This window comes from Pipistrellus kuhlii, unplaced genomic scaffold (assembly GCF_014108245.1).
Source record: "Pipistrellus kuhlii isolate mPipKuh1 unplaced genomic scaffold, mPipKuh1.p scaffold_m20_p_1, whole genome shotgun sequence".
NCBI classification, from domain to species: Eukaryota; Metazoa; Chordata; class Mammalia; order Chiroptera; family Vespertilionidae; genus Pipistrellus; species Pipistrellus kuhlii.
This window is the reverse complement of record NW_023425404.1, coordinates 33079940-33107474: the sequence shown is the minus strand read 5'-3', so window position 1 is coordinate 33107474 and position 27535 is coordinate 33079940. Positions and strand designations below refer to the sequence as shown.

General features: G+C 49.6%; 1 protein-coding gene and 1 long non-coding RNA gene across 7 annotated transcripts in view; one reads left to right on the top strand and one right to left on the bottom strand.

The window, feature by feature from the left end:
* Positions 1 to 27535, bottom strand: part of MEGF11 (multiple EGF like domains 11) — a 329202-nt gene that overhangs the window by 571 nt on the left and 301096 nt on the right. The window contains exons 14-25 of one of the 6 annotated variants that reach the window (XM_036438502.2): positions 22659 to 22805; positions 22198 to 22332; positions 17230 to 17358; positions 16337 to 16465; positions 15730 to 15858; positions 15101 to 15229; positions 13569 to 13805; positions 11911 to 12029; positions 9664 to 9730; positions 8952 to 9053; positions 6529 to 6585; positions 277 to 483 (exon numbers count right to left, since the gene is read on the bottom strand). In XM_036438502.2, coding sequence (XP_036294395.1) covers positions 277 to 483; positions 6529 to 6585; positions 8952 to 9053; positions 9664 to 9730; positions 11911 to 12029; positions 13569 to 13805; positions 15101 to 15229; positions 15730 to 15858; positions 16337 to 16465; positions 17230 to 17358; positions 22198 to 22332; positions 22659 to 22805 — 1587 coding nt within the window. Of the gene's footprint in view, positions 1 to 275; positions 484 to 6528; positions 6586 to 8951; positions 9054 to 9663; positions 9731 to 11910; positions 12030 to 13568; positions 13806 to 15100; positions 15230 to 15729; positions 15859 to 16336; positions 16466 to 17229; positions 17359 to 22197; positions 22333 to 22658; positions 22806 to 27535 lie in introns of those variants that run through there. The other 5 variants (XR_006741561.1, XM_045581385.1, XM_045581387.1 and 2 more) reach the window with 5 other exon arrangements.
* LOC123652300 lies at positions 300 to 15012 on the top strand. Its single transcript, XR_006741564.1, has 2 exons — positions 300 to 389; positions 13608 to 15012. It is a non-coding gene; the product is annotated as an uncharacterized LOC123652300 (long non-coding RNA).

Below are 27535 nucleotides of genomic sequence, written 5' to 3'. Positions count from 1 at the left end.
GTGTGTGTGTGTGTATCCACTTCCCCACCTCCAGTATTTCTGCTTCATACTAGTCCTGGTATGTTGTTTTTTTAAAGCAGAGTTGGCACAAGAATTTGATTTCCTGCATGAGAGAGGAGGGTAGTCCCCAGGGGAGGCAGTTTGCCTTGGATTCCTTAAAAAGCAACGAAAAAAAAGGTGTGTTTTCAAGACAGGGTGAGTAGAGAGGGATTGTTTTTATTTCAGATGCTGCACTATTGCCCTGATTTCGCTAAGTTACTTATTTGAGACACCTACCAACTTCATATATATTTTTATTAGATGTCGACAAGGATGGCACATCTGTGTACGGAGACCCCCTGTGCACAGGCGACTTCATTTCTACATAGCTGCTTTCTGGAAGCTTGCAGGTGAGGATGGGTGGGTCCTTAATTGTGGCATAAGGGTTTTCACTGCTGTTCAAGGAACAAGTGCTAGAACTGCACGCAGATTCTTTCATGTAATCTGCAAGGCAAGAGGGATTTCTTAGGATAAACAAGAACATAAGACAGTTTAAATACCAGAAACAGACTGCAGTCAAGCTCATGTGCTTTCGGGATCCTGAAGCTGTAATAGCCTGTGGTAGTCCAAGATTTACTTAGGAAAGCACTCAGCATACTTAATAAGTAAGCAGAGTTCTTTTCCAAAAAAAAACTTACGTTTTTGGAAGGATAGGTATAGAACCAGAGAGATTAATTTAAGATATTCATAATGTATTTTCACATCTATTAATTTCTAGAAAATCCTGCAAGGGTAGATGATAGTTTGCATTTTATAAGATGAAGGCCCAGAGAGAGATGAAATGTCTTGGCTAAGGTCACACAGCTCATAATTGGCAGTGCTAAGACTTAAATCTATGCCTTGGGACTCCTTGGCTTGTGCATTTTCTATAATACCATTTTTCTGAATTTGTTTTGATGATTAAGATGCTTAGGTTCAGAAGTAGTGTGTGTTGTCACAGGTGCTAGCAATTTGGTATCCTTTCAGCAGCAAATTGCCTGCATCCCTGTTCTCTGAGAAGCTCATGATCAGAGGTGGGGCAGATAGAAGTGTAATAGAGGTCTCAGAAACACCTGGGTCTTAAGCTAGCCTTTGGGAAGTTCCTATTTTCTTGCAAGCCTGCAATGTATTTTCTGGGGTCATTTACCTCAGTACTTGTGACTGCTAAATGAAACATTTTAATAATAACTTTCTCTGATACATGCTTCCTCTCTTGCCACCTCTCAGGCATGCATCCTCCCTCCTCCATACTTTAAGGAATATTAGGGTAAAGAGATACAAACTAGTTTCCCAATATAAAGCCAGATAACTAGCTCCACTAGAGGAAGTTCACTTTGTGACTGGGAATCACATGAGGAAAGGGGAGCCCTTCAGTCTCTACCCCATTCCCCTTTTGGAGACGATCACTGCCTCTTGTTCCAGGTGAGTCGGGGCTTTATTACTCTTACTGTGACCTGCCAGTTCTGGTCCTCATCTGTCTGAGGCTCTGCCAGCCCGGGGCTTCTAAAACAAGCACTGAGTTGGAGCTTGAAAGTCGAGAGTGATCTAAATCGCCTCTCCACTCTAAATTTCTACAAGTGGTAGCAGGTGGTGATAGTTTTGGACGATCCTAGAACTATCACAAATTACATTTGGGTTGCTATTTATCTCTGCTTTCTGCTCCCAACTTGTGAAATTGATGGAAATGTAAAGGTAAAGTGATCTTGTAACTCAAGGGGTGACTAGATGAGCCTTGGTACAGTGAGAACAGAACAGAACATGCCATGTGGCTGAAGTAGTTGAGGCTTTTCTTCCCTAACTGGTGATTGCTAGGGGATTTACTTTTCTGTTGGTGTAGAGTGAATGTCTGTTTCAGCAGGTAGCATTTCCTCAATCTTGTACAAAAGTACATTGACCTATTCCTTCAAGTGTTCTTCAAGTGTTCATAACACCCTGTGGTGTAGGTAGAGCAATAATATGATTCTTGTTCCTCCCCCCCATGGCTTATGAGGAAATTGAGGCTTCACATGGGGAAGTGACTGCTAATCAGTAGCAAAGCAAGCTCTAGAACCAGGCTCAGAGCACTTTTCCATCACAACTTAGCTCACAGTGGAGAGGGATATTGTCTTGGTTCCATCTTAGATCATGGCCTGTTTCTAGCATAAAACCCTAGCAGGCCCAGCCAGCCCCAACAAGGACTAAGGGGAGGCTGCACTGGCCCAGCTGCTGTTGTAACTCAATGAGGAAGGGGTGCCCATGGGTCCTGGAGCATGACCTGCCACTAGTGAGTACTTTTTTCTTCCAACAAGGGAGTGGGGATGAATCCAGAAACCCTGAGACTATGGCTCATTGGTCCCCCTTTGAGTGTTCTGAACTTACCAGGCAGGGAGTAAGGCAGTGTGCCTCAGTGGCTTGTTTGGAAGCTGAGGATTGGAATTGCTTAAAGATTGTCCTCTGAGAGAAGTCTTAACACCTCACCCCTCCTATCCTCCCAAATGCATCCTTTTACTTTGGCAGCTGCCTCAGTTGCACATTTTCTAGAAAGGTCACCAACTGGTGTGGTCCATGAGGTCCGAAAGGTTGGTGAGCACTGGTTTAAGGACATCTTTGGATCAACGATCATCAACCTGTGGTCCGAAGGCCACTGGTGGTGGTCCATGAAGTTTAAAGGTTGGCGACCACTGTTCTATAACTTAATGAATATCGATAGCTCACTTTGTGTGGCACTTAAAACAAGTATTTCAGGTCATTTGAAACTTATTATATCTGTGAAGGAGGCTGGGCAGGAAGGACTAGTATTACTACTTTAGAAATGTGGAAACTGAAACTCATAAAGTTTGTTTAATGTTAGTAAGTAGTTAAGACTCAACCCCAATCTTCTCTGATACCCAATCAAGGTGTTTTTCCCTCCTATCAGTTTCCTTGTGCTCTTCTCCGATATCTGTACTAAATGCAAAGTATATCTGCAACAGCTTCACCTTACCTTCAGGGGACACCTTTTATCTATAGGGCCAAGCCCGGCTGAAAGAGAAAGGCCAAGCTCTAAGTTTTTCGTGGATATCCCTTGACTGATTCAGGGATATGGATATCCCTTGACTGATTCAGGGATGCGGCAGAGTGCCTCAGTGAGGAGAGCCTTGACAGTGGGAGAGCCAGGGAGCTCTAGCTCAGGGCCTGAAAGAGCCCCAGCCAGGTAATAGTGTCCCTCTTTTCATTCCCACCAGAAAAGTCATGGCTGTTTCAAGTTTGGGGGACACATCTAAATGGATAAAAAACAAGTTGGAATTGTGGGGGAGGTGATTAGTGTCAGGGGGAAGCTGTGTTTTCCATAAAGGGGCCAGCAGTAAAGACAAAGGATGAAATGTGTGTGTGCATGTGTGTGTGTGTGTAGTGAGGTGAAGTGAGTGATAGGAGAGGGTATTGAGTTATGGAATAATCTGGATTCCTATCTGGAACTGGTAGTTGGGGGACCTCTAGGCAAGCAGGAAGCTACTCTTCTCCAGCTGAGTCATCTACCTGCCTGCCCAGAGGGAGGGAGATGAGGGAGAGAGGGCCGGATAAGGGGAAGAATAACCAGCTGCTCTAAGATATTTCCTCATCCTTTTAGAGTTCCACCCTTCCGCCTCTCCCCAAGGCCAGTCTCTGCACTTCAGGGCATTTTACTAAGAAAGGGGAAGCATCAACCAAAGCTACCCTAGCTCTGGGGAGTCAGTCACTCCTCCAAGGCCTGTAATTAGTATCAATATTAAAGGGTTAGCCTGATAATGCCCTGGCATTTTCTCTCAGCTAGTTCCTACCTCCCCAAAATCACATACTGCCATATACTATGGGAGGCAGAAGGGACCTCAGAAATGAGCTAAGTAGTCATCTTCATTTGTAAAAGGGAGCAGCAAATCCAGAAGGGGAAGTGACTTTCAAGGCCACCTTGCGAGTGGGATCTGAATTACCAGGGCTTTAGGTTCAACCAACTTCTAGCTAAGGCCAATGTTTTACTGCTGGGGAAAACCTAGGAATTCCATCGCAGCTGACTACTACTATTAGAAGGCCCCCGGCCTTTTTCTAGCCTGAAGTTAGCAGCCTTCTCTGGATTGAGAGACAAGGATATGGGGAGAGGAAAGGGAAGGTATCAGTCTGGAGAACCGCATTAGTTGAAAAAAGTTTCAGGGTGTCAGTGGGCTCCTAACTACCTTGGAACCCAAGGCAACTCCAAGAAGAGACTTGTTTAGATTATCAAAGGGCATAAAGTGGGAAAAGTGGCAGCAACAGTGGAATCCAGGATTTCAGGATCATAAAGGTGATGGAGAATAGTATTGGGGAAGATTTCTTCTACAGCAGTTTAAAATGCCTGATAGACAATGAATTGAACATGAGATAGTTCGTTGCTGAATCGTGTGCAGAGGGGAGTTCAGAGAATACTTAAAGACTCTTCACTCTTAATTGTTTGGTACATAGGTTTGGGAAATAAGTTCATTCCTGGTGCAAACTATCGATAGTTTAGTAAGTGTTTAGGAGTTCAGCCAGTTATTGTGGGTTTGTTCCAGGTCTTTGATAAGTACTTCTGTAAAGTTTTGAAGTGGGATATTTCATTTTCCTCTTTGAAATTCTTTTGTTCAGATATGTTGTTCTCCAACACATGCTGGTACATTTGCCTACACATCCCTCTTTTCTCTCTAAGTTAAAGGACGACTGTAGCCACAGTGGTGGGGAAAAAAAATCTGCACTCAGAGGCTCAAATACAATATATGACCACAAAACAGGAATGAATGACACTGAAGCAGAGACAATGCTCTCTTTAGCGTTGTTTTATATTCATGGTTGCAAGCTCTAATCACAATGGGCAGGACAACACTGTGCATAGGAAAGTTGTGTGCTTATTTGTTGAGGTATCTGGGCCTGTCTTGAGCTTATTTACGATTGAATAATACATATTCTTAGATCTGGAAAGGCCCTTAATAATATTTCTGCCCAATCATCATGCCCATTTGAGAAAGAAACAGGTCTCAGTTGACAGTACTAAATTAGTAGAGCTATCTTTTCTGTATTAAGTCTTATACCTGCTGTAATGGTGCTTGCCTTCCTTGGGATAATTTAAGTCAAAACTCATAGAAAATTGCCAGAATAATGCTCCCAAGGGAGTGTTCGCTAGCTGGCCAGGAGCCTAGGCATGACCTGTCTCCAGAGGCTTCTCTTGAGCAGTGTGCACTCTAACATGCTGATGGAGTCTTGCCCTTCCTGTCTCTTGCTCAGAGCACACTTCTTACCACCACCACCCACCTACCCTTACCTCACCCCATTTCTAAGAGCTACCTTACCAAGGGCTATAGATGACTCGTTCTCTTTGGTTAGGAAATGGTTGTGTCTTTGGGTGTGTCTAAGGTTGAGTCAGAGAGACCAGAACAGAATCTAGGAAATCTGGGTCAGTCTAAACCAGTGATTTCTAAGTGTTAGTTGGGTCATTGCTGCAAGGAATACCCTGAGATGCTCTTTGCCAATGCAGATCCCAGGGCCCCACACTCGAGATCTACAGCATCAGAATCTTATGGAGATGGGGTATGAACATCTGTAGTTTCAGCAAGTTTTCCAGGTGATTCTAGTGAACAGCTAATTTTACAATATCCATTGGGACCTTTGCTGTCAGTCATCTCTTACTTGGTTTGGCTGAGTCTCTTAAATAGACCTCTGAGACAAAAGGACAGCCTTGTTACAGTAGTATATAATATTTTACATATGCAAAAATACTTCCTACCTGTGATTTTATTGAATATTCATGACAGCCTTGGTAGACAACAGGATGATAGGCATAATTATCCTAACCTTGTAGATGAGGAAATGGACCTTGGAGAGCTCACAGTTTAAGGTCTCAGTTAATAAGTAACAGAGTGATAAGTGACATGGTTCCAAAGCCACCTATTTCATACCTTCTGTCATTTAAACCTGGGACCTAAGCCCAGGAACAGGACTTGACCTTTCATCTTGGCTTTACCCAGAGACTTCCTAGAAGAATGACCCGACTTGAGTTCCCATGTGTTGGGAATAGTCCTGTTGTCCCTGCTCTCAGGGGCAGAGATTTCTTGAGGGTGGAGTGCCATACATCATTAGGGTATCATTTTCATTTCCTTGTACCCCAGAAAGCCAGCAGGTGGCAGGGTGGCATTTCTTACCAGTGCAATGACAGGAGGCCTCTGGGGCAGGTAGATTGACTTTATTTCAGATTTTTAACCAATTTAACTCGTACTAATTGGTTGGATAATGACGTTCCACATTTCCAAAGACATTTATTTGGTATCTATAAAAACCCACAGCATTTGCTAAGCAGGTGCAACTGAAATCGAAAGATGAATTTATTATTATGGTTGCTCCTCCTGGGCAGAGCTACCCAGCAGCCCCAGGTCCTGTGGTCTTTTAACTTTTAAGGGGCTTGGGGGGAACAGGTGCGCAGTTCTCTCTGGTAGAATTTCTGGCCATTTCAGATCTGCACTCTTTTATCTTGCTAAGCCCTTTCTAATGGGACGTCAGGATTGGATACTCTACCTTTGAAGCCTTTGTCCATAATGTATGTGTTTTGACGTCTATCCATTCCACAAGCACCTGCAGGAGGAGTATAAGGAAAGAAAAACATGGTGTGAGGCTTACTTGGACTGCATGTGTAGGCTTCAATCTTTTGTTTGCCTTTTTCTCTTTCTCCCCTACCCAGAAAATAAATAGTTCTTTAGTGCTAGAAAATTGTTTTTGATTACTTTAAATCTTTTTGACCATATAGTAATTCTTAAAAGGCTCATAAGCATTAATGGTGAGCTACAGCGCCCCCTGGCATATTTAGCATTTCTCCTCTTTAACCTTCATTCTGAGGGGAATGTTCTCCAGGAGGCCATCAGAGGCAGTTCTGATGCCACCTGCAGTCACTAAAGGTGAAGTTCCAAGCTCCAAAAGTATACGATAAGGAATGAATCAGAACTATTTCTTAGCTTGGGAAGGGTGCATGTTTTTCCAAATCCTAGTTCTTTTGGATATTAGAATAGGGTTGAAGACTGTTTCTTACCCCTCAGTTCTGGTCCTGCCTCTCCTCTTCTGGATCAGAAGCTTGACTGAGGGGACTCAGGGAGGTGGACAGGTGACTGAGGTCATCTTTATGTGACATACAGCCATTCCCTATCTACAGTCAGCTTTCTTAGTTATTCCTTATTTTGGGTGGACCATTTACACTTAATTGAGAGCTGTCTCTGAAAATTATCATCGGTGTTTTTCAATCCCAAGGGTTTCTTTCCTCCCTTTCAGTTGTCACAATTTATCCTAGGCTTCCATGGTACATGGTCCCGAGCTTAAGCCACAGGCAGGACATAAAGCTCAGGTTCTTTGCAGCTGTTGATCCCAGAAAAGAAATTGGGGCAGTAATGACACTGGCTCAAACCATTGAAACCATTTCCACACCCTACCTCCACCCCCAGCTTTTTATTGAGGACACAGTACTAGGCAAGACATGCAGCAAGTGCTTACAGTTTGGCTCCTCTGGACCCATTAATTTCTGATACTGACCAACCAATCTGTTGCTGTTTAGAAACTCCCTGTACCTCCTCCACATAGAGTTCCCAGTTGAATTTATAGGAGTCTACGCTTGTCTGCCTGCCTTCATACCTTACTGAGTGATAGGGCAGAACTAGGTCTAAGGTTTGCTATTCTACTGGCCAGTAAGTACCTGTGCCCTTCAGAAACATGACTGCAATAGTCTGTATCCCTGGCATTAGGTCAGCCCTTTTACACCAGACAAGGGCTCCCTTTGCCCTCCCTGAGGGACGGAGGCTAGGCTATTCACTTTGCCCTTTTCAAATAACAGGAAATAGAGGCCCAAAGAAGGGCAGTGACTTGTCTATGACCACAGCAACAAGTAAGAAGTTGAGTTGCACCTAGCTCTCTCCCAAGTATTCTTTCCCATCGGCCACCAGCCTGGTTGGATATAACCCCCAAAATGCTCCATTGTGGAAAGAGATACAGGGGGATGGTAGTGTGTGATGTGAGTGTGTGTGTGTGTGTGTGTTGAGGGGGGGGGGGCGTAGTAGAAAGGGAGAAGATGTATTTGGTGGGGTTACTAAATGCCCTGGACACTGCCCATGAGCCCTATAACCAAGAATACAGTCTCCTGGGTACAGGTACAGGTACAGCCCATGCTACTCAATCAGCAGAGGAATTTGGTATCTTCACTTAGTGTTATTGGGCCTAAAGATCTGCAGGGGTTGATAGGGCTGTTTGCCTTGAGCTCAGGCCAAGGTTGTCCAGTGTGCTAAGGTTCTGCCATAAAGGGGCACTTGTAGGGAGCCCACATTCTCTTCATTCACAGCACTTGCTCCTGTGATACCTCCTGTAACTTCTACCCACAATCTTCATTGCAGGACTAACTTTCTAAGAATCCTTTTTGCATATTTGCCAGGCTACCAAATTTGAACCTAATACATGAGCACAGAGGATGTTTGTTGACACATCCTGCCCAGCTTCTCCGACCCCTATGGGATACCCCTACCCTCGGATCTGGGAGAGCTTAGCCTAGGCCACTGGTGGGTCTGGGGGACATTGGGCTTTTCTTCTAAAGAGCCTTCTGTTTGTCATCCACACTCAGATGATCCAGATAACCTCAAAGATGTTGCCATCCTCAGGTCATTTCTCAGTGGTTTTGGGTTGTATTCTGTGGACTGCAGGGATTACAGTCATGTTTTGTCCCCTTCCTCTAATACTAGTCGTTTGTCCACTTCCACTGACCATGATGGGAGCAGACGGGTCTCATTTGTTAGGGGATTGGGATTGTAGACTAATCATGTTTGGAGGGAGGGGGGTTTCAATAGGGAGAGTTCTGGGATGAATGGGGATCGGTCAAGCGAGGGGCAGGAATGGGAGGTAGGGCCAGTGCTGAGCCTGGACTGGTATGAGAGCCTTAGGGATAGAGGGTAGGGCTGGGGTTGTCTAACCTGGTGAGTGTGGCTCAGCGGGGTGGCTGAGGTGTCTAAGTTCAATGTAGAAGTCCTCTGGCGGGTACCTGGGCTCCAGGGCACTGATCTGGAAATGGGAGTCTAGTGAGAGGAATGACAGGGAGGAGCCATTATTCCCAGGGCCCTGGTTTGGTAGGGGAGGGGGTCTGAGGGTAATGGTAGGGCAGGCTGGAAGGAATTAGGGCCCCTATGTGTAGCATTCAAAGGGGCTGGGGCCGGCAGGGCCATGGGGATTTGCTAGAGCTGAGGCCATTGGCCTTGCTTCCCCACCCCCCTCTACCCTTACCCCATCCCACCCTTTATAGGAATTGGTGTCCACTAGAACAGTGGAAGAAACCCTTGAAAGGGGTACCTTGTTAGGGCTGGGTCAGACAGGGGTTCCTTTTCTAGATGGTGAGGTATCTTTGGCCTCCATCTGGAATCTCCATACCTGGGCCCTAGCCTCTCTTTCCCTGGGTCACAGCCACCCTCCCCCTACCCCCTAATATAGGAACAAAGTGGGTCCTGGGCCTATAAGTCTGAAAAAGGCACTCGGGGTCCCTCCTTATACCCCTACTCCCTGGGGGAAATCATGCTTAGGATTCACCTACTAACCCGCTATCTCAGAGCTAGGACAGGGCCCCCCCTCAATGCAGAGAAGGAGAACAGGGTAGGACATGATGGCAAGGGACCATACTCAACCACTACTGACCTAACACGTTCACATAGCTGTAAGGGGTCCAGCCTGCTGTGTCTCTGTCAAGGGACTTGTTACTGAGCTGTTTGGAAAGTAGGAGAGCCGGTTAATACCTAGTGCCTGGAGGTGCTCCCTGCCAGACTTCACTCTTCCCAGACTTGTGCACCCACCTATGACCTATGAGGGAAAGGGAGAGCTAGGTGTTCTGTGAGAGGCCACCATGGTGTGGCTGATGGCAGCAGAACAGAGCATACACCCATTTACGCTGTCTGGCTGAAGCTGTAGGGTTTCCAGGTCGTTGGGGGGAAAGGAGGGCAGGGGAAGGTCCTTCCCAAAGGCAGAGAACCTGCCTGAGCCATGCTGATTCTGACAGGGGAAGTAGGTCAGCTGGTTGGGCTCTGGCAGTCTCACCTGCAACACGAGGCCATCTCTAGCACAGGATGGTGCTGAGGCCGCCTGCAACATCACTGGCATCTCTGCCATGAGACTGGGGCTGAGTGTGAGTCTCACTTTCACACGACCAAGGGAAAGCTTCAGTGTATGGTGTCCTTATAGTGCAATCTTTCCTCTTCCTGCATTTTCACAGCCGTATGAGGCAAGGACGGTTGTCCTCATTTTACAGGTCCTGCACTTGGTTACACAAGGAGTCTGTGGCAGAGCTGGGTCTACAATTCAGATTGTCTCAGCTCTGGGATTCATATCCGTATCATCTCATCCCAGCTGCCTGCTTTTCCTACATATGTCCTATTGCCAGGCTGAGGGGTCTTTGACCACCTAGAGCCACTTTGGACCCTGGGGTGAGGTGAACCAGAGAGTTAATAAGTGGGCTACTCTGCAGGAACTCCAGCACTTGACTGAAAGTGGCTCACACTTTTCTATTAGAATGAGACCAAGAATGACACAGCCACAAAGGACCTTGTCATCCCTTGCACCCTCTGTCTCTTACCTGCTGCAGCTTTGATAATGTGGCTCTAGCTAACCAAGGGCCTCCTACTGGGAAATGGGATTCCTTTCTCTTAGCTTTCAGCTCCTCAGATAAGCCTAAAGCTAAAGCTGGGAATGAGGAGTTACACTGGAATGGGGTCAGAGCTATAGGGCTGTGTATAGGGCCTGATGGCCACAGTCCTTGCATATAGGCCTCAAAGCATCCTGCATGCAGCACTCCCATTTGGAAAATCAGAGGTGGGTGGCCTTGGAGTGTTGGCTTGACAGTGGTTGTCCTCGGTTGTACTAGGGGGTCCAGGCTGCATTACTTTGGGTTCTGTGGAGCAGACAGGGAGAAAGGTTTCCCCGAGCTCAAGGGCAGAGGCCTGGAATATGAAAACTGCTCCTGCCCATGTTCCCAGCAGGAGGGGTGTTACAGGAAGCTAGGAGTCTGGCCTGCTTCTGTGTGTATATACATAGGTGGGTGTCAGGAGGAATGGGCAGCATGAACCTGTCAAACATTGTGGGCCTTGAGGCTGTTCTTCCTCATTTCTGAACCTCCCACTCTGCCAGGTACGGGCCCTAGTACACCAGCAGGGCTCACTACACATGTATTCTGAGACATCCTTGCCCAAGGGCTGTAAGGTGACATCTTAGCACCAGCCCAGGTTTATGCTCAGAGCTGTGAGGGAAGGCCCACAGGACTCACTGTTAATGAGAACACTAGCTATGGCTGAGGTTTGGGTCCTGCATCCTTTGCATTAGTTCTGACTACAATAAATGGTTGTGTACTGATGACGTGGTATGTCCAGGTATAAGGACATCAGCTGGTTATCTGAGTAACAGTGGTTACTCTCTAATGTGCTGGTTGCACACATGGTATTGTGTGCATAGCCAACTGCAGTGATTGGTGGTTTGTGGTGTATTTTGATTACATGTGTTAACATGTGGCAAAAGTGACTACATGGTGTACATGGTTATGTGACAAGGTTACACATGATTTTATGATCACATGACTTGGTACCAACTGGTTGTCCACAGGTGTGAGGTTTATGTTATATTGAGTGATGCTGTGGTTAGTTACATGTGATGCCTATTGGTTACATGGTGCTTGTTGGCTCCATGTAACCTGTAGGTTCCCTGCTACATGCTCACAGAGTATTTACATGTCCCATGGACCACAGGGCGGTGTTTAATCTATTGGCAGTTGGTTCCAGGGGGACCTTTCAGTTCATGGGGGGCGGGAGAGGGTAGGGGGTTACGGGTTCCTTCCTGGGCAGAGGTGAGGACTGAATGGGTGGACAGTGGATAGGGACTGGGGAGTCAGGGGCCCGGTACCTTGGTGGGGCTGTTCCTGTCCAGAGTGCTGGCCTGGCTGGTGGCAGGCCCCCCGCACTCCAGTGCGTAGTAGCTGGAATTGGAAAAGCACTGGGCATGGCTGCTACTTTGAGACAAATCTGGGAAGAGAACAAGTTGCCACATACCATCATACTCCTGCCCCTGGCGTGAGATGCCCCAATACTAATGCTTGGGCTGGGCAGCCTTGAGAGTGCTCTGCAAAGAGATAGCCAAGTCGTCCATCCCCCAAACTTTTGGCGTCCACCACCCCTACTGAAATTTGTGGAGCTGGCCTTCCCTGAAGCAGGCGGGATGCACCGTAACATTGCCAGTGTGTGGGGGGGCACCAGGAGCGTGGATGAGGAAACGTTGGCTTTGACAGCCTCACTTGTCCCCCAGTCAATACTTAGGGCTGTGCTGATCCTCTCCTGCTCCCCATGGTTATATCCCAGTATTGAGGCCATAAAGAGAAACCTCCCCTTGGCTCCAGACCTGCCCTCCTGCCCTATGGACTCCAGGACCTCTTGACAGGGATGGGGGATTCCAGTGGAATGGCATGGGAAAACCTGGCCAAGCTTGCTTATTAGTCACAGAAGAAAATCCCCAAATCTCTGGTCTTTCATCAGAGGATACCTGCTTTGGTGGAAACCCCAGGGTGGGAGTAGGGAGGTGGCAGGATAGCAAGGACAAGGACAAGTGTTTGCATGCCCCGTGCACCCTCTGCAGGGGACTCTGAAGGTAAGGTCTGCATCTGGGCCACGTCCATCTGTCCTGGAGCACCTGGCATAGAGCTGGGCACATGGTAGGCAACATGTAGCAGGAATGAGCCGACATGATGTTGTTGTTTTGTAAATACAAGGTGGAGGAGGCTTCAGATCAGCCATGAGCAATGGAGCCAGCTGGAGTGAGCTGTTATCCTTGTGCTCAGGCAGAGAGCAATTTCAGAGCATTTCAACCTCTTCTTTTTAACTAAATATGAAGCAAAAAGCCTTCCTTCTTTCTAAGGCAGCAGCCTAGGGTTGAGGGGAGAGGAAGGATCTGACCCAATAGTCCCCCCTACCCCACCCCCAGACTCCCATGGCTGATGTTACCACCACATTGATGGACAGGCTGATTTCCAATAGGCCTGGCCAGAGGGACATTGTCCACACTTTCAGATCTTCCCCAAGTCAGACACAATCCCCTTGGGGCTCTCCTGACTCTGCGAACTGGGAAGGGAGGTTTACTGAGACCTTCACCCAAAGAAGCAAAATTGGGACACTGGGTCCCAAAGCCAATTGCCCTGAGTTGTCACAGCCATCAGCCAGGAGAAGTTCCCCTGGAGAGTTTAGGAAAGTTGCTGTTTAAGTGGGTGCTCTTGGGGCTGAAGGATGGGAAGGTCTGGGGAAATGGAAGGAGGCTCTTGATCACCGGCACTCAGAGCTGGGGGCCCAGAAAGTGACACCCCATGGGACCTCATCTACCTTTTCTCAAGTAGGCCCATGCTCTCCACTCCCATCCTCTCTCTAGGGGAGTCTGAGCATCCAGCCCCTACCACCCACTCTGCAGGCATGACCACCCAGCTTCGGCAGTAAACTGGGGTGTCCCCAAGGATATGCTGTAGCTCTTCCTGGGTTGTAAGTGTGAGGGAAAAGGGAATGCCGGGGCACAGCCCTTACCTGAGAGGGAGTAGTCCGTGCTGGTCGTCCTCATGGCAGGTGTGTAGGAGACGCGGGGAGCCAGCTCCCGGCCCTTCTCTTTCTGCCGGCGGCGGCGCCAGGCGAACAGGCCCAGCAGCATCACAATGAGGAACAACAGGAGGACGATGCCTGTGACAGCACCCACCGAGTGCCGCTCTGCACCGAGCGCCGGGCTGATCTTGGTGTAGGGATTCAGCTCCTCCATCATGAGGGCGGCTGTGGGTGGAGGGAGGGCCTCAGCTGGGGCGCCTGCGGGCTCCTCAGATCTCTGGGAGGCTTGGGTTCCGGTCCTGGCCCTGGTCTTTAATTCCTGGGATCCCAACCCTTTACTGTGCCTATTTCTTCAGCTGCCTACCATGAGTGGGGTCCTAGGGAACTCGCCAGGGGACAAATGTGATTGTGGATCGGAAACAAAATGATGATTTAATATTTTACTCTTTTTCAAAAGATAAGTTAGATAATAACTCACTTAACCTTCCCAGCAGCCTGATTAAATAAGGACTAGTTCTTTCTCTTTCACAAGTGGAGAAACTGAGTCACTGAAAGGTTAGGTAACTTGCCCAAGATCAGACAACCAGTAATTGGTAGTGTCAAGTTTCTCACAAGTCAGAAAATCTTGGCTCAGCCCCTCTTACTAGCTGTGTTTCCTAGGTGTGACTCAAGAGAGTCCTCAGTTGGCTCGGTAATTGCACCCTCTGCAGGGGACTGTGAGCACCACCTGGCAGACTGGCAATGAGCTGTGCGTGCTGTACCAGTGTGCCTACAGATACTGTTCACGAAGCCCTTCTTGATACATGTAAGGGCTAACTCCTGTACACGAAGCCCTTCTTGATACATGTAAGAGCTAACTCCCGTCAGAATGCAATGTACATGGTTTTGGTCCCTTTTCTGTCATGTGAATAACCGAGCCCATTCTTATTCTCCATTTCCTTAAAACCAATAGCAATGTAATTCGCTACATGTGTGCAGCACTTTTCAGAGGGGTTTTATTTATAGGAAACCATTTCTCAAGGCCGCACATTGGTCGTCCCAATTGCCCTATGGGGGTCTTCTGACTAGACCAGGAGCCCCTTTGGGCTCCGTGGTTCTCTGTGGAACGTCATGCCATGATGGAAGACAAGGGCTAATCTACTCTTTCCACTTTGCGTGTGAAGTAACAGGCCCAATAAAAGGAGATGACCTGCCCAAGGACACCTAGTAGGTTGAAGACCAGAATTTGGCAGATCTTCAGATGGCCTGTGACTCCCCAGCACTAGCTTGTGGCTACCCTTGCTTGGCTCACAGGAAGCTTGCCAAGGATGGGCACAGTGAAGCTGAGGCTGCCTGCTCCATCTGCTCTCCAGCATCTGGGGCCTCCTTCCTCTCCTGTGTTCCCCCTCTCTGCCCAAAACTGAATAAAATCACAGTGTCCTTATACAATCCAGTTGTTCCTGTTGGGACCTCCCTAAAGTCTGCCTGCATGGGGCACTTTCCACAGCCCCTTGCCTGAGACTCTGCCATCTGTGCATTACCTTGGTCACACCTGATTCCTTTGAATCCAGAGCTGCAATAACAGGTGCCAGTGACGTGGTCACAGGTGGCATTGTTCATGCACTCACATAGCTGCTGACAGCCATAGCCAAAGGTTCCTGGGGCACATCCTGTGGAACATGGGGAGTTGGGTAGACAGCGAAATGCAGCACACAACACCCTCCTGTCCATACGTGGGCAGCTCTGCCTCACAGACCAGAACCTGCTTCTCTAGTTCCCGCTATGCTTTGATTTAATACTTGGAGGTAGACAGCAACTATACCTCCGAGTTGGAGGGCATCCCTATTTCCATTTAACACATTTATCAGTATCCTCCACATGCTAAACCCTAAGCTGAGTGCTATAAGGGCTACAGAGGAGGATAGAACCAAGTCCCATACCCATCAGGCATCTGCTGTGCCTCAACAATCCACCATCCCCACCCAATGGAGGAAGAAACCAGACACCAGTGTAGGCACCATCTTCAGCGCTTTTCCCTGGGAGTTAACTCCAGAAGTCAAGGGAGCAGGGTGTGGAGCCCGGGATGGGGGGCCCTTGAAGAGGGAAGCTTTCCCTGTGGGAGGCTGAGGCCTGGCCCCAACACCCAGGGGCATGAGTTGGGACAGCTTACTCTGCTCGCAGTGTTTCCCGGTGAAGCCTGTGCGGCAGGTGCACTTGCCGCTGATGTGGTCACAGCTGGCACCGTTCTGACACTGGCACACGCGCCCACAGTCCTTCCCATAAAATGCTGCCGGGCAGCCTGGAGAAACAGGATGCGGGTAATGCGGAGGTGCCCCTGGGACCAGACCTGCCTCCTGCCACCTTTCTTTGAGCACGGGGTGAAGACTAGTGGGACCATGCACCCGGGCCATTCCCACACTGAACCCTCACACTGAGGGGCTGGCGAGTCCTTTGGACAAAGGTGTTCTGGAACTAGAAGCCAAGCTGGGGTCTCCTGGCTGTGTAGTTAACAGGCCACTTCTGTTCACTCTGGGCCCCACTGTCCAAAGGTGGTCTGGTCTTGGTGATTGCTGGGGAATCTGCCAGCCTTGACCTCCCAGGACTCTGTGCTCTAACCCCTGAATCCAACCAAGCTTCTCTATCCTAGAGGTGGGAGTGCACCCAGCCCTTGGACACCACCTTCCCCCACCTTTCACAGAAGCCTGAACAATGCCCAAGGCAGCCAGCAGGCAGCTGTGGGGTTTCTAAACAGCTGGCAGCCAGGAGGCGGAGCTTACGCTGCGTGCAGAAGAGTCCAGTCCAGCCTGGGGTGCAGTGGCAGGCCCCGTCCTCCGAGCTGCAGCGTGCCCCGTTGTGGCAACTGCATGTGTGGAAGCAGGCAGGGCCCCAGAACCCAGGTGGGCAAGCTGGAGGCGGGAGGGGTGGGAGGGTATGGGCAAGGCAGAGAGGAACAGAGGGAAGGGAGGGAGAGGGTGGGAGGGTGCACGTCAGAGTCAAGATGCCAGGATGCACCCAGGTGCCATTTCCTGACTATGGGTGGTGGTGGTGGTGGTGGTGGGTGTACTGTATTCCCAGAATTCCTCTGTTCACTTCTTGGCCCAGCCACCCAGGATTTTCATTAAGTCCAGATTCTCAGCTCCTTTAAACCTTACCTGGCTGTGTCTCACCCATCAGCCAAGGAGCTACACAGAGCAGTTGGATTGGATACCCCTTACATAAACAGCCCCCAAAATGCCCTTTCTAGGCTTAATTTGTGCCAAGGACCATTTATATGGGCCACTCACAGGATGCCCTCACCCTTATAAGGTGACTGCCCTGGCCTCACCTCACTTCCTACTCCCTATCTCCAACATGCCAGTCAGTCCTTGACCCCTCTTCTCTCCATCCAAGGAGTAGGGGCCACTCCTTGCTCAGGTGCTGATGGAGTATCAATTTTCAGCATTAACAATATTAATGGTACTAACAACAATATTAATACCTTTGATAATGGCAGTTAATACCAGTGATCAATTCTAACAACTCATCGTATTAGAGAGCTAAGCGGGACTCAGGTGGACATTCCTATGACAGGAGATTTCAGGTCTCGGAGGTCGAGGCACCAGTGGCAAGGAGTGAGGTGTTTGGGGGCCTTACCTGGGGTAGGGGACATTCCCAGGAGGCAGCAGCTTACCCTGTGAGCAGTCCTTGCCAATCCATCCAGGGAAGCACTGGCAGGAGCCATCAATGGGGCTGCAGGTCCCATTGTTGGCACAGGAGCAGAACTGGGCACAGTCCTGCCCAAAGCGCCCTCCAGCACACACTGTGGGCACAGGATAGCTTGGTACCTGCCCTTCCATCAATACTCAGGCCACCACCCACAGCTGTATTCCCAGAAGTTTCTAGACTGCAGCCATGACCATCCTGGTCTGTAGGAACTGCCCAACTTGGCCCTTCTCCATTTGCACAGGAATGAGTTCCCCCCTCGTGCCCACAGCTGCGTCCCCTCCAGGTGAGGAACTGATTGAAGCCCTGGGGTAGGATCACTTGACTGAGGTCTCGCAGACACAAGTGGGGAGCTGGGAATCCCACTGCTGCACCCTCCAGTGCTCCCTGCACTGCCCTCCATCACCACACTCTGGCCAACATTACTAACCCCATAGCCATGAGGGCAGAGAACGTTTGCAGCTGGAAGGAGAGGGGCAGATAGATGTGGAAGGCAGGTCTGTCTGCTGTTTATTGGAGGCCTGGCCCTGAGGTCTATCCCTGTCCACCTATTTCCTGTTTCTTCAAATCTGACCTATTCCTCAAGCCTCAGCTCAGCCCTGTCCTCAGGAGAGCAACCCCCCCCCCCCCCCCCCCCACTGGATCCACAGGGAACTCTCACTCACCAAGCTTTTTTCTACCTGAGTCGCTTGTAGGGTTTGGTGTCAGCCCCTCCCGGAGGAGTCACTCTTTGGCCCCTGGAAGAGGCTATTTCCTCAGCTAGGCCACAAGCAACTTTAGGACTAGGTCCGAGTGTAAATCAAGCATCTACCTATCATTCCACCCCTGTAATCCCTCCTCCATCTTTTTCCTACAGCATTAGCTCTCAGAAGCTGTTGTCTTCGTGGCACACCTGAGCCTTGCCTGACATCCTCAGTGGCTCCCCGGTGCCCCAGAATAAAATCTGTATCCTAGAGATCAACACTTAATCTACCTCATCTAGACAGATGAGCCACTAACACACACCACTTTCCAAATGCGCCTCATGCCCATCTTCAGTCCAGCTCTTCCCTTCCCTGACCCTCATTCCAGCTGTAGAAATCCTACCCTGCCTACAGGACTCATCTTAAATGCCACCGCCTGCATGATCCCTCTGTAAGAGGCGCTAGTCCTCCAATATCAGTTCTCTCCTTCCTTAGGCCTATGGTCCCTGGAATAAATGATTTATTTCCTTGGCTCCTACAGAGCTTGGTGTGGCCTTGGGACTACACTCTGGCCAAGGGGAAGTAGAAATGTGTGTCTCTTTGCCTGTTCTCCTTGTTCAAGGATAATGTGGATTATGGGTAAGAATGTTGGGTGAGATGGCTGGCGCTCAAGCAGCCATCTTTCATCAGACATAAAAGTCATGTGCTGAGGATGGGAATGGCTGAAGGAGAGAGAAGGAGCCTGGGCCCCTGACATCTATGTAAGATGTCCTACCATTCCCAATGGCCAGCTTCTGGATCTTCTCCCTGCTTTGTTTTATTTTTAATGTGTGAGGGACATAATGTTTGTCATTTTCAAACCAGATATTTTGGGTTTTTAATGTCACCTATAGCTGAACTTGGTCCTACCTGATTCACTTCCTCTTCTCTCTTCTGGGTGGCTATTTGTTCCTGTTAGAGCTTCTAGAACACTCTGCTAGTTTCTTCCCTGGTCTTCTGTTACTGTGGCTTGTGAGCCTGTTTCAGGCCAGGCCTGGGTTCTGCGCATGTAGGCACGGCTGCTGAGTGTGTGGAAATACACTGCCCGCCCCCCCTCCCCCTCCCCAATTGTCTCCCAGGTCCTGCTTTGAAAGGCAGCGCTTAAAAATTTCCCCTCTGGCCCTAGCTAGTTTGGCTCAGTGGATAGAATGTTCATCTGCAGACTGAAGGGTCCCAGGTTTGATTCTGGTCAAGGACATATGCCCAGGTTGCAGGCTTGATCCCTGGGGGGGGGGGGGGGGGGTGTAGGAGGCAGCCAATCAATGATTCTCTCTCATCATTGATATTTCTCTCCCTCTCTCTTCCTCTTTGAAATCAATAATATATATATATATATCAATCAACAATGGGGAAAAAAAAGTTCCCCTCTAGACTCCAGGCTTTGTGAGGGCATGGACTTGGCTCTCTTGCTCTTTGTGCAGTCTGAGTGCCCAGCACAGTTCTTGGTATGCAGCAACCACTCAGGAAGCGTTGCAAAATGACCCAAATAGGCCCCAGCAGAAGCGACCTTCCAATCGTTTCTGCTAGAAGTTCCTGTCCCTTTGAGCTCCTCTCAGGTCAGCATGCTCTCCTCCAAGCCCAGTACCAGCAGCCCTCCATCCTCCAGGCTTCCTTGCATTCCTGTTATGGGAAAGGAACTCCACACGGAGATCATGGGGAGGTCTTGATTCTTGAAGAGAAGCAACTTCCCCAGGGCCCAGGCCTCTCAAAGCTTGGGCTGCACCCCTTTTATGCAGCACTGCCTGGCACCTGTATTGCCAGCCCTTTCCCAACCAGATCGCGGTACCTGGGATCTGTGCCTCAGATCCTGGACATGATTAGTGGTTGAGACAAATAGTAAAAACAGTGTGGTCTGGTTGAAAAGCCTTGGGCTCAGGTTTTGTATGTTCAACAAGCCCCTCCATGGCACTTCTGTGCCCCAGGCACTAGTCAAAGTGCTCCAAATAGGAGTTCAGTGAACTTGTAACTCTCTCATTATTCTATATTTTCGTTATTATTCCTTTCTATTAACTCTATTTCAGGTGAGACACTAAGAGGTTAGGTAACTTGCCCGGGTCACACAGCTGGAAGTTCTGTCACTTACTGGCTAACTAGCTTTGAGCAAACCACATCCCTCCTCTCAGTGTTTCCCCATCTTTGAAATGGGCTGGCAAGCCTCAGGCTGTGGGTTAATTGCTATGGGCAGGGTGGCTGATTGGGGCACTGAGCTCCTGATAAAACCCCTAGCTCCTTTCAGGGCAGGTCCACTGCCTGGAGGACGAGAAACATCTCTCCTCTTTGCAGTTCAGGCTCTGGCTCCAGCTTCCTGAAAAACACTAGTCCAGGCCCTCTGGGAGGTGTGGGTTTGGGGAACGCGTCCCCCCTGTCCTGGGTAGAGCTTTCCACTCCCCCCATCTCCAAAACGAGCTCTGAGCTTCTCTAACAAGACCATCTTATCTTCCAAGTCCTTGTCACGGACACAAATCTTTGACAAATCCACCCACAGAGCTGCTAATGCGATCAGTATAATACGTTAATTGGTCCACTTCTTAGCTGAATCAAGAGTGAGGAAGAGAGGGGTGGTGGAGGGAACGGGGCTGGTGAAAAGAAAACATCTGGTTATATTTAATCTATGTTTAATGATTCTGCATGAGCAATGTTTGCAATTTGTAACTCGCTGGGAAGCTAGTCATTAGAAAGTGTCAGTTCAATTTTTTACAGGGTTTGAGACTTAACCAGGGCAGCTGCCATTAATAGCAAACTCTATTAGATCTATATGTGGGAAATGCACATTAGGCCAGCGGGCGATAAATCAGACATCGCAAGATCTGAGAGTTACTCCTCGGGCTGCTTAGGTCCTAATTTAGACTCAGCCTGTCTGTATTGATGGCGGGGTCTCTGGTGTTTAATAAGTAAACCTCGATGTGTCAGGTTATGATTAAGCTGTCCTAGGAGGGCTGCAAGCAAATGAAACTGTCACATATGTTTCCCTGGGGCCCAAACTTCTCATGACCTCAGAGCATCATGGAGTAAACTTTTCACTCATACATATTAACGGCCCATCCACTTATAAAAATAGCCCAGCTCAGTGGTGATTATTCATCAAAAGAATCAGTTCCCTGGGCGGTAGTCAGCTCTCAATGGAAGTATTTAAGCAGAGGCCAGATGAGATTCCTGCACAGATGACCTTGACATTGCTTTTAGCTCTAAGTTTACTTTAGTCTAAGATCCTTTCCCTCTTTCCAGGCTAGAGTGCAAATTCTATACCCTTGTGCTCAAAGCTGTTCTGAAGGCCCGACCACCTCCTCAGCCCTTTCCCATCCGCAGCTCTGCCATCCTTCAGCTGTTCCTTACTGTTGGGCAGTCGCATGTCCACTCCCCTGTGCTTTGTCCAGGCCGTTCCCTCTACCCAAATGCCTTTCTTCCTTCTCTGCCTTTCAAGCTGAGGCCCAGGGAGGTCCTGCCCAGCATGGAGCTATCTCCCAAATGCACACTGCCCCGGGGCCCTGGGAACATGAAGCCGGGGGCTGCAATCAGCAGTGGTGTGTGCTGGAGCCAGCTTCGACCTTTGCACTGTTGTTAAATACTCAGGATTTCTGTGGCAGGTGTTAAGCCACTGGAATCAGCCAGAGTGGGAATATTTTATAGAAATTTGTAAACATTATCAATCAGAGCTCTTCCCCGCAAGAACCAGGTTAGCAGCACACCAAAGCAAATACGCTCTGAGTGGCAGGGGTTGGCTGGAGTCGGTGCTGGGAAGGGTTCTGCAGCTGAGACAGGAAAGGGGGTGGTGTGTGATTAGTGATGTTGGCCTGAGTGCGAGGGGAGGGGGACTGCAAAGATGCCATCGCCAGCTGAAGCCAGAACCGACTCCTCTGAGCTCCCACAGCTATGTCTGCCTCTCCCACTCGGCCCTCATGTAAGCCATGAGGACCTCACCTACGCTTGTTTCATTTTTCATCCACTTAGCGTGGACTTTGGCATCAGAATTTGTTTCTTGCTCTGCCACTTGCTAGCTGTGAGACCTTCGAGAAATGATCTGACCTCTCTGAGCCTGTGCCTTTAACTGCATCGTGGCTTTGTCTCATGCCTCGTGGTGCCCAGGTCCTAGAAAGGTAGGCCCAAGCCCTGAAGAGGCAAGGAGCTACCTCCACAGGTTATGATGAGACTCCCAAACCCTCCCTCCCTCCCAGGACTCCTCACCTCCCTGGCTCCCATCCCCCCTGAGACAGTACCTTGGTTGCAGAGGGCTCCGGAGAATCCGGGGAGGCACTCGCAGACGCCGCTGACGTGGTGGCAGGGCCCGCCGCTGTGCACGCAGAGGGGGCACGGCTGGGCGCAGCTGTGGCCATAGAACCCAGGGGGGCAGACTGGGGGTGATGGGGAGATGTGGTCAGCAGCCCGAAGGGCCTCAGCCAGCCTGGTCACCCTTCCAGTTCCACACAGTGATGAAGGGAGGCTCCTCAGAAATACAGGGAGAGCCACGCCCGCCACACCTCGGAGGGCCTGTCTCTGTACAGAGAAGAGCTGTGGTCTGGTCCTCTTTCCATGGAGGAACAGGCTGGGCCCTGGACTTGGGGGCAGAAAAGCCAGGGGGAGAGGGGACTAGAGGAAGGGCAGGAGTGGATGGGAGTGGATGGGAGGACGAGGTGACTGCGGTGAGGTCTGAGGGTGGAGAAAGGGGGCTCAGCCTTACTTCTCTGGCATAAGGGTCCTCGGAAGCCAGGGGCACACTCGCAGCTCCCATCCTCCGGGGAGCAGGAGCCGCCGTTCTCGCAGCTGCAGGAGACAGAGCAGTTGGGGCCCCAGCGACCAGGTGGACATGTGCTATCACAGCGGATGCCTGTGGGCCAGAGGCAGACTCGGGTCAGCGGAAAGAGGGGTAAGGGAAAAGGAAGAACAATGGGCCCAGCGTGGCTCAGTGGTTGAGTGTCAGCCTATGAACCTGGAGATTATGGTTTGATTCCCGGTTGGGGCACGTGCCTGAGTTGTGGGCCGATTGGGGAGTGCAGGAGGCAGTCAATCAATGATTCTCTCTCATCATTGATGTTTCTATTTTTCTCTCCTCCCTTCCTCTTTGAAATCAATTAAAAAAACATTTTTTTAAGGAACAATGGTGGGAAGGGGCACCATGCAGTATGAGAGGTGGAGGCAAACAGTGCATCTAGAAATGTAGAAGAAAAACCTAGCCAAGGCTTGGTCTATCAGGGAGGGCTTCCAGAAAGAGGTGACGCCATAACTGAGTCCTAAGGGCTAAGGGGAAACTGACCAGGTAAAGGAAACCCTATGTGCAAAGAACAGGAGGCAGGAGAGAGAATCATGCTTTGAAAGAAAAAATAGTTCTGTGTGGCTGCACCATCCTATATAATAAAAGAGAAACATGTAAATTGACCATCCCTCCCATATGCTCACCAGCCATCAGGAGTATGCAAATTAACCCAATAAAGATGGTGGGTTAATTTGCATACACAGACAACGGGCAGAGAGTAGAATGGGAGAGCTGGCGGAGAGTGGAGTGGCTTAGGGAACTTGGCTCCCCAAGCTGCCAGACGAAGAGCAGAAAGGGAGAGCTGGGGTTTGGAGGACTTGGCAGAGCAGGAGACAGAGCAGAAACGGAAAACCCAGAGTGTGGGAAGCACCAGGAATGCTGGGAATCATAGTTCTGGTTTCAGACGGATCTCCTAGACCAGTGGTTGGCAAACTCATTAGTCAACAGAGACAAATATCAACAGTACAGCAATTGAAATTTCTTTTGAGAGCCAAAATTTTTAATCTTAAACTTCTAACGCCACTTCTTCAAAATGGACTCATCCAGGCCGTGGTATTTTGTGGAAGAGCCACACTCAAGGGGCCAAAGAGCTGCATAAGGCTTAAGAGCAGCAGTTTGCCAACCACGGTCCTAGACACTAGTGAGCTTGGGTCAAGTTACTGTTGTGGTGGGGGATGGAGGGAAAGCAAAGGTGAGAGACATAAGTAAAATCAGAGTGTCTAGGAAAAATTAAAGAGAAGATATCCTAAAACTTCAAGGAAATTTCTACCAATGAAGCTAAGACAAAAATACCTCTATTATCCTGTGAGCAACAGACCAAACTGGGTTGGGGTCTCAGACAGTTTGCTCATATGATTGCAAAGACAGAAGAAACTCCCAGATTGGAGAGGGCTCCCCCTGAGGGCTCCCAGATTGGAGAGGGTGCAGGTCGGGCTGAGCACTCCCTCATCCCCCTTCGCCCTGTGCACAAATCTCTGTGCACCAGGCCCCTAGTAAAGTATAAAATGAGATTTGGCAAAGAGATGTGATTGTGGGAATAAGGGACCAGATCATGAAGGCCCTCCTTCCTTTTTGACATATTAGCTGGTATCTAAGGCTAGCCCTGGGAAAAATCAACTATGGGGCAAGTGAGTGCTGTGATGGGGGTTCGCACACTGGGAGTGAGCTCCTGGCCCACTCATGTTAGCCCAGGAGCCACTGGTTCTCCCTGGGTTCCAGCCAGTCAGCTCTGGCCGGGCCCAGAGAGGGAGTGAGGTCTTTTCAGATTCTTTGACCACAGTCCTCGGTGCAAAATGTATTTTATATCATAGGTGCACACATGTGTAATAGAAACCAAGCCTTTGAAAAATGACATTTACTGTATATGATGCACTCTGATATTTTCTCTGCACTCTGATATATCCTATTAAGAAAAAAGAAAGCTAGTTGTGACCAACAAATGGATTTAATGACCCTCAGTTTGACAAATGGTGGTCTAAGGGGGAGGGGAGGAATTTCTAAGAAAAAGGAGCAAGGCCTACACATTCTTTCAGAGCTGAGAGGAAATTATATGTTGGGGGTGATTATCGCCAAAGGCTAAGAAGGAATTTGCAAAGGCCCGAGGCTGGAGGCCCCAGCTCTGGGGTGGGGTTTGTTTCCAGGCAGAATGTCTCACTTGTATTAATTAGCTGGATGGACTGGGTGGACCCTAGAGACTGCGTGGCTTTGGAAGGTGAATATCAGGAGCTCAGAAAATCAGAATTAGTTTAAAAATCATCTCTGCCTTGTTACAATGACAGGGATTTTGAGAGAAAGAAAAAGGGAGGAAGACAGGCCCACTGAACACGGCTAGTCCTAGCAGCGGAGAGAGAGCAGTGTGACCAATTCAGCTGGAATTGTACAAGCCCACCTGGGCTGGCGGAGAGAGCAGACAGGAGGGGAAGCAGCAGGCTGCACTCCAGTGCTCTCCAGCCTGGTGCCCGCTCCCTCCCCAGGACGCAGGTGTCTGTGTGGAGGGTGAGGGGCAGCTTCCCCCGGAAACGGGGTCTTTCCCCAGTGAGAATCTGGGGGCCCCACTCCACCCCTGATGGAGGCTTCTCCCTGGGGAGTGTTGGGTGTGCAGAGGCGAGTCCTGGACCTGCAGCATGGACTGACTGCAGGGGAGCCTGGGGAAGGGGACCCCAAGGGGAAACCCGGAAGCTGTGCAGAACCAGAGGCTGCCATCTGCCCCAAGGAATTCCTTTGCCCTCGAGTGTTGAGCACCCAGGCTGCTAACTCCCAGGGAATCTCCCTGCTTCACTTTTCAGGACCCTCCCCACGTTTTTATTGAGGTAAGAATCCACATATTGTGACTTCTAGTTCATGCCCCGAGGCCAGCAGCAGCTCAGCAGCCCTCATCCTATAGGGTCTCCTTCTCCAGGAAGCCTTCCTGGATGTCTGCCCAGGGATTCAAGTATCTAATGGATAGTCACCAACATACAGCTTTGCCTCCACCTATTGATTGAATGTTTCATATATAAGAGTCCTGTCTTTCCTGCCAGCAATTTGAAGACAGAGATTCTCCTAACACTTCTGATCCTTCTTCCTTGGTACTCTGATGGATGGGGATGTCGTCTTGGTCATTTTTGCATCTCTGGTGCCCAGCACAATGTCTGACACTGAGGGTGCTCAGGGACTGCGGCTCTTTTTGAGTTTTGCCATTCACTGCGGGTAGGACTGACACAGTGCTGGACACCTGGTAGCCGCCACAAAGACTTGGTGAATGCCTGAGCCAGGAAATGCTAACTGAATGAGTAAATGGCTCCTCCTGAAAATGGAATCCTGTGTCTTCCATCTCTTGTCACCAATGTCCTGAGACCCTGGGCAACCCCCTTTCCTTATCTGTGGCATGAACAGGTTGGAATCTTTCATCTTCAAGGTCTCCTTCACTTTGAGAGGAAAACCCATATATGGTGATAGGCCAGCTCCTTTCCATTTATCTCAAGAAACATGTAGTAAGCACCTACTGTGTGCAGGGCAAGATGAATTAGTAACGAGGCAGTCGTCAAGAAGCCTGTGGCTCCTGGGGGCCAGGGGAGAACACACACACTCTTTGGGCCCAGAACCCCTGGTGCTGTGCCAGGCACCAGGAATATGCCAGGGGCTGGGGAGGGGCCACTGAGGGTGGCTGGGGTCTGCCCCCCCCCCCCATCTCTCCTCTGTCTCCTTCTGCATGATAAACCCCAAGACATCAATCGCTCCTTTGAAATGTCTTCAGGACCATGTTTGGGGAAATTAGCTTTAGAACAGCAGAGGCTTTACTGAAAGGCTGTCCGTCAAAGACAGAATTCCTAAGCACCAGATGTCATTAAAATCTTACCGGGCGCACTTGAAATTAAGGCAGTGAAAAATTAAAGTGGATTTCTACTTGGCTCCAGTAAGAGTCTAAGGTGCCAGTGTCCTGAAGGGCAGGGCAAGGGGAGCCAGGTCGAAGATTCTGCCGAGGAGGCCACGGCCAATGTCCCTGGCCCCGGGCTGCTCAGAAGCTTTCTGCTTACCGAGAACAGAGGCTGCTCAGCAGCCTGGCGCGAATTATTTATCTGAGGATATCCACTGCAGCAGTGCCTGCATTCCTTTCTCCTTGGGCCCTGCTAGTGGGTTCATTCACGCAGTACATGATTACTCAGCACTTCCTGCCTTCAAGGTTTACATTTACTGAGCACTTACTCTGTGCCAGGCACTGTTAGCACTCACGGGTATTAATTCATTTAAGCTTCAAAAAAGACCCTGTTGTCTCAAGGATTATAATTATCTGCGTTTTATGAATGGAGAATCCGGGCCCTGAGCAGTTAAAGGACCCGCCCAAGGTCACAATCCTGAACAGTCTGGCTGCTGCTCTGAACTGCTGTGTTATCCGTATCTCCGTGTGAGGCAGGCAGTGGACACAGTGGTGAACAAGGCGGATGTGGCCCCTTCCTCCACAGAGCTGATGGTGGAGGAAGGGAGGCAGATAATAAACAAATACGGTAGCTACAATTGAGGTTTGTTCTGCAAAAGGAAAAATGTAGGGTATTATGAGAATAAATAAAGGTTAAGGGGGTGGACTGTAACTGGGGGAGAGAGCCTTGCCAGAGGAAATGACCTTGGAGTTGAAATCTGGTGGAGGAGAAGGCCTTATCAGGTGCAGAGACTGAGGGAGTGATCCAGGCAGAGGGGCTAGCTAGGAAGGCCTGGAGGCAGGAGGTGATGGCCTGGGCAGCTGGAACAGTGAGTGATGGGAGTGGGCAAAGGAGAGGTAGAGGAGTTGGGCCAATGCCAATTTCATGTGGGCCCCAGGCCATCTGAAG